Below are 4,304 nucleotides of genomic sequence, written 5' to 3' on the forward strand. Positions count from 1 at the left end.
CAAAACAAATTTATGTTATACATTAGTGTTTTTCTCATCTTTGGGTGGGGGTAGTTTTCCACTTCTGCTCAGTCCATCATATTGACTGAAGGTACATGTGGATATCATTTATTTTAGCACTTTAAAAGCAATACTCCTGAAAATGTTGATGCTCTCATATAGCCAAAGCTATTTACTCCTAGCCCCTCTGTGAATGAGCAGTAATAGAAATTTATACAGTATTCTTATATTCTAGGTCTCTGAACATTCTAACGTCTTAAAGGAAATATTAGATATTATTTATGAATAAATTCTGTTAAACAGTGGCCTCAGGCTGGGCACGGTGGCTCACGCCTATAATCCCAGCACTTTGGGAGGCCAAGGCGGGTGGATCATGAGGTCTCAGGAGTTTGAGACTAGCTTGGGCAACATGGCAAAACCCCATCTCTACTAAAAATACAAAAAATTAGCTGGGCGTGGTGGTGGGTACCTGTAGTCCCAGCTACTCAGGAGGCTGAGGCAGGAGAATGGTGTGAACCCGGGAGGTGGAGCTTGCAGTGAGCTGAGATCACACCACTGCCCTCCAGCCTGGGTGACAGAGCGAGACTCCGTCTCAAAAAAATAAAAACAAAAACACACAGTGGTCTCATCGTTCCATTCTATTTCAAAGCCTCTTGGCATTGCATAGTTTATTTTCCTTTTAGCCTTTTGGACTTTCATCAAATGAAAAGTCATTATAAGGGTAATTTTTCAATTAAATATCTGGAAGGCACTGTTTTTGACATGCTTTACTTCTTTTGATTCTATTTATAAGCCTGAATTGATTAAGTATTGGCTATATTCGGAGAATATATCTATTAGGTGTTACAGACTGACTTTATTATTATGAGTTATTATTTTATTGTAAGATATATTTTTATTTTATTTTAAAGTTGAAATGCACAGACTTTAAGTATCTAGCTTGTTATGTTTGGGCAAATAAAAATATAAAACATTTCTATCCCTTCAGAAATTTCCTTTATATTATGGCTTTTATTTTAAACTCTATTTTTTTCTCCTACCAGATGGTAAGACATCCCACCTGAAATCTGAAGCACATCCTACAAAGTATAGTTCTTCAAATATTGGTGATTTCCTGCATTCTACAGACAGAAACTACCTTGTTAAATTAAGGGCCAAACTTTCAGCCAAAAAAACACCAGCGGTAAGGGAGGGACAGAAGGGGGGAAGCAACAACTGAGCTCTACACAATGTCAGACAAAGAGAGGATTTAATATTTTGAGACTAACAGATTTCTCCAAAATTATTCTCTCGCTAGTGTCAGCTGAAGACAGGATGTTGCCTCTTTGTACATCCCTGAGAATAGACACTGGTTCTAAAAGTAGAATATTCAGTATCAGATTCTGTGAGTACCTTTCTCCCGGGCTCCCAGTGAAAATTCTGACATTCGAATCTTCCATTTAGTAAGAATAGAAAAGCATTACAAGAAAATTAATGCAGTGAAAGATGTATTTCAAGAGAAAACTTGTTGCTAGGGTATAAATTTGAGTATTCTTGGGCTGAGCCTGAAAAGTGAGTCCACTCAAAGATTCCGTGTTTTATAACTTAGCACTTCTTAAACCCGTCGCATCGCTTAGTCCCAACTTAATTCTTTGAAAGTTTTGAGAAAGCAGCATGCACAGGAGTATTGAATGCAAAATTGGCATGGCATTCAGATTAGGTCATACTTGTTTTCCATCTGTAATCATTTTTATGTGATGATCTGGGAATACAGAGACTTACTTGCAATTGCAATTTGCTGCAGAAGCAACAGAACTTTGTTTTGGTTGTCAGTTCCTTGTTTGTGTTTCCTTAAGGCTAGCCTGTTTTTTGTTGTTGTTGATTTTTTTTTTTTTTTTAGACGGAGTTTTGCTCTTGTTGCCAGGCTGGAGTGCAATGGTGTAATCTCCGCTCACCGCAACTTCCGCCTCCCAGGTTCAAGCGATTCTCCTGCCTCAGCCTCCCAAGTAGCTGAGATTACAGGCATGCACCACCAAACCTAGCTAATTTTGTATTTTTAGTAGAGATGGGGTTTCTCCATGTTGGTCAGGCTGGTCTCGAACTCCCAACCTCAGGTGATCGGCCTGCCTCAGCCTCCCAAAGTGCTGGGATGACAGGTGTGAGCCACCACGCCCCACCAAGGATAGCCTGTTCTAAACAAATAGTTGCATCAAGTCAGAACCATTGGCAGTGTTCAGTGCCAATGGTTCAGTGGTCAAAAGAATCAGACTGATTACTGATTACTTCAGGTAAAAAGTCTCAGGCTGGGGCATATACAGATATAGTATAGCTATATACAGTTTACTCTTACTGAGTCATAATAGTTTTGGGTGTTCTAGGTGCAAGAAACAGTATCTCTGCTTCTATTTCCTGCGTGTGGTGGCCCTCTCTCTCCTGGCTGGTCTCTTCCACTCACCCACAGACTTTGCTCCCACTAGCTTGAGCACGCTCTCATGCGCCATCCAGCCCCAACGGTCCAGGCCTCTTGGCTCTGTGCTCATTCTTCCCAGCAACTTCCTTCCATCTTTTTAATTCAAGTTGCCGAAGGCAGGAGAATCTACCCAGCCCAGCTTGACTTTTCAAGCCACGCCGTAGAGGTCATATTAGCCTGCCTGTCTGGTCACCTGTGGCAGGGCAGAAGGCACGACCTGTGGCTCAGGCTGTGGCTTCTTAGAGGCAGCAGGGGGTAAGTCGGCGCACACTAAACACCTATAAATAAGATGAATTTGTTCCATGATACTGAGTGTAGGAAAGTCGTATTTATCCAAAATCAATTAAATCTGGGATTGTTCCCATCCCACTAGGATTTGTGGGAGATCAAATGTCATTAGAAATGTGGATCACTCCCCATATTTGGATTAAGCTTAAGAATCCTGAGGGTTGCACCATCCTGGGAAATTGCAGAAGAGCCTCTAGCTTAATAACCACCGTGGTTACTGTGGACATGCTTCTGATTTAAGGCACTAAATCCCATTCTGAGCCAGTGGCCCTGGTATTCTCCATATCCTACCTTTTCCTACTATTAGTAGCTTTTTTCTTTTATAGAGACAGGGTCTTCACATGTTGCATAGGCCGGCCTTGAACTCCTGGCCCCAAGTGATCCTCTCACCTCAGCCTCCCAAAGTGCTGGAATTACAGGCATGAGTCAATGAGCCCAGCTAACTAGTAGGTTTTTTTCCTAATACCTACCCCTGACATCTTGCTATACCTGGGGTAATGGGTGGAAGTCAACAGGTAAGGCTCCCTCTACATGAGGAACCTATCACTCTCCGTCCTTCTGGTCCTGGGAAATCCACCTCTTTGCAGATCAGCCCACAGCTTTCTCTTCTGCCCTTGGTATTCCAGCCTTCTTGGATGGTGTGGCTTGATGCTTCTTGGACTTTCAAATACAGCATCAGTGTTTTAATGTCCCCTTGGGACATGGAAATCCAGAGTGCAAACCTTCAGACCACTAAATCCTGTCCACCTATTTATTCCTTAGTGTTAAGCCTGTGCCCTGACAATCAGAGGCAGCCCATTTCCCAGGTGGGCTGTCCTGACACACAGCTGGATTCACACTGATAGGCAGAAGCACACACCATTGACTTGCACCCCTCTTCCACTTAATGGGTATTCATGGTTTATTTAAACGTGTTCGGAGATCACGTCCTTTGCAGGAACATGGAGGCCATTATCCTTAGCAAACTAATGCGGGATCAGAAAATCAAGCACCACATGTTCTCACGTATCAATGATGAGGACACATGGACACATAGAAAGGAACAGCACACACTGGGATCTTCAGAGGGTGGAGGGTGGGAGGAGGGAGACGATCAGCAAAAAAAAACTAATGGATACTAGGCTTGATAACTGGATGATGAAATAATCTGTACAACAAACACCCATGACACAAGTTCACCTAACAAACCTGCACATATACCCCTGAACTTAAAATAAAAGCTAAAAAAAAAAAATGTCCAATCTAAATATCCCCTGTTAGAAAATGTTGGGGCCTAGTTAAAGAGAGTGCTAGTTGGCTGAGAGCGGTCCTCACGCCTGTAATCCAAGTACTTTGGGAGGCTGAGGCGGGCGGATCATGAGGTCAAGAGATCGAGACCATCCTGGCCAACATGGTGAAACCCCATCTGTACTAAAAATACAAAACATTAGCCAGGTGTGGTGGCGCGTGCTTGTGGTCCCAGGTATTCAGGAAGCTGAGGCATGAGAATTGCTTGAACCCGGGAGGCGGAGGTTGCAGTGAGTGGAGATCGCGCCACTGCACTCCAGCCTGGGCAACAAGAGCGAAA

General features: G+C 43.2%; 1 protein-coding gene across 1 annotated transcript in view; it reads left to right on the forward strand.

Moving 5' to 3' along the window:
- Nucleotides 1-4,304, forward strand: part of LRGUK (leucine-rich repeats and guanylate kinase domain containing) — a 130,271-nt gene that overhangs the window by 95,411 nt on the left and 30,556 nt on the right. Inside the window, exon 16 of the mRNA XM_011941220.1 lies at nucleotides 1,044-1,183. Coding sequence (XP_011796610.1) covers nucleotides 1,044-1,183 — 140 coding nt within the window. The remainder of the gene's footprint in view (nucleotides 1-1,043; nucleotides 1,184-4,304) is intronic.

Source organism: Colobus angolensis, unplaced genomic scaffold (genome assembly GCF_000951035.1).
Source record: "Colobus angolensis palliatus isolate OR3802 unplaced genomic scaffold, Cang.pa_1.0 Scaffold2, whole genome shotgun sequence".
In the NCBI taxonomy this organism is placed as follows: domain Eukaryota; kingdom Metazoa; phylum Chordata; class Mammalia; order Primates; family Cercopithecidae; genus Colobus; species Colobus angolensis.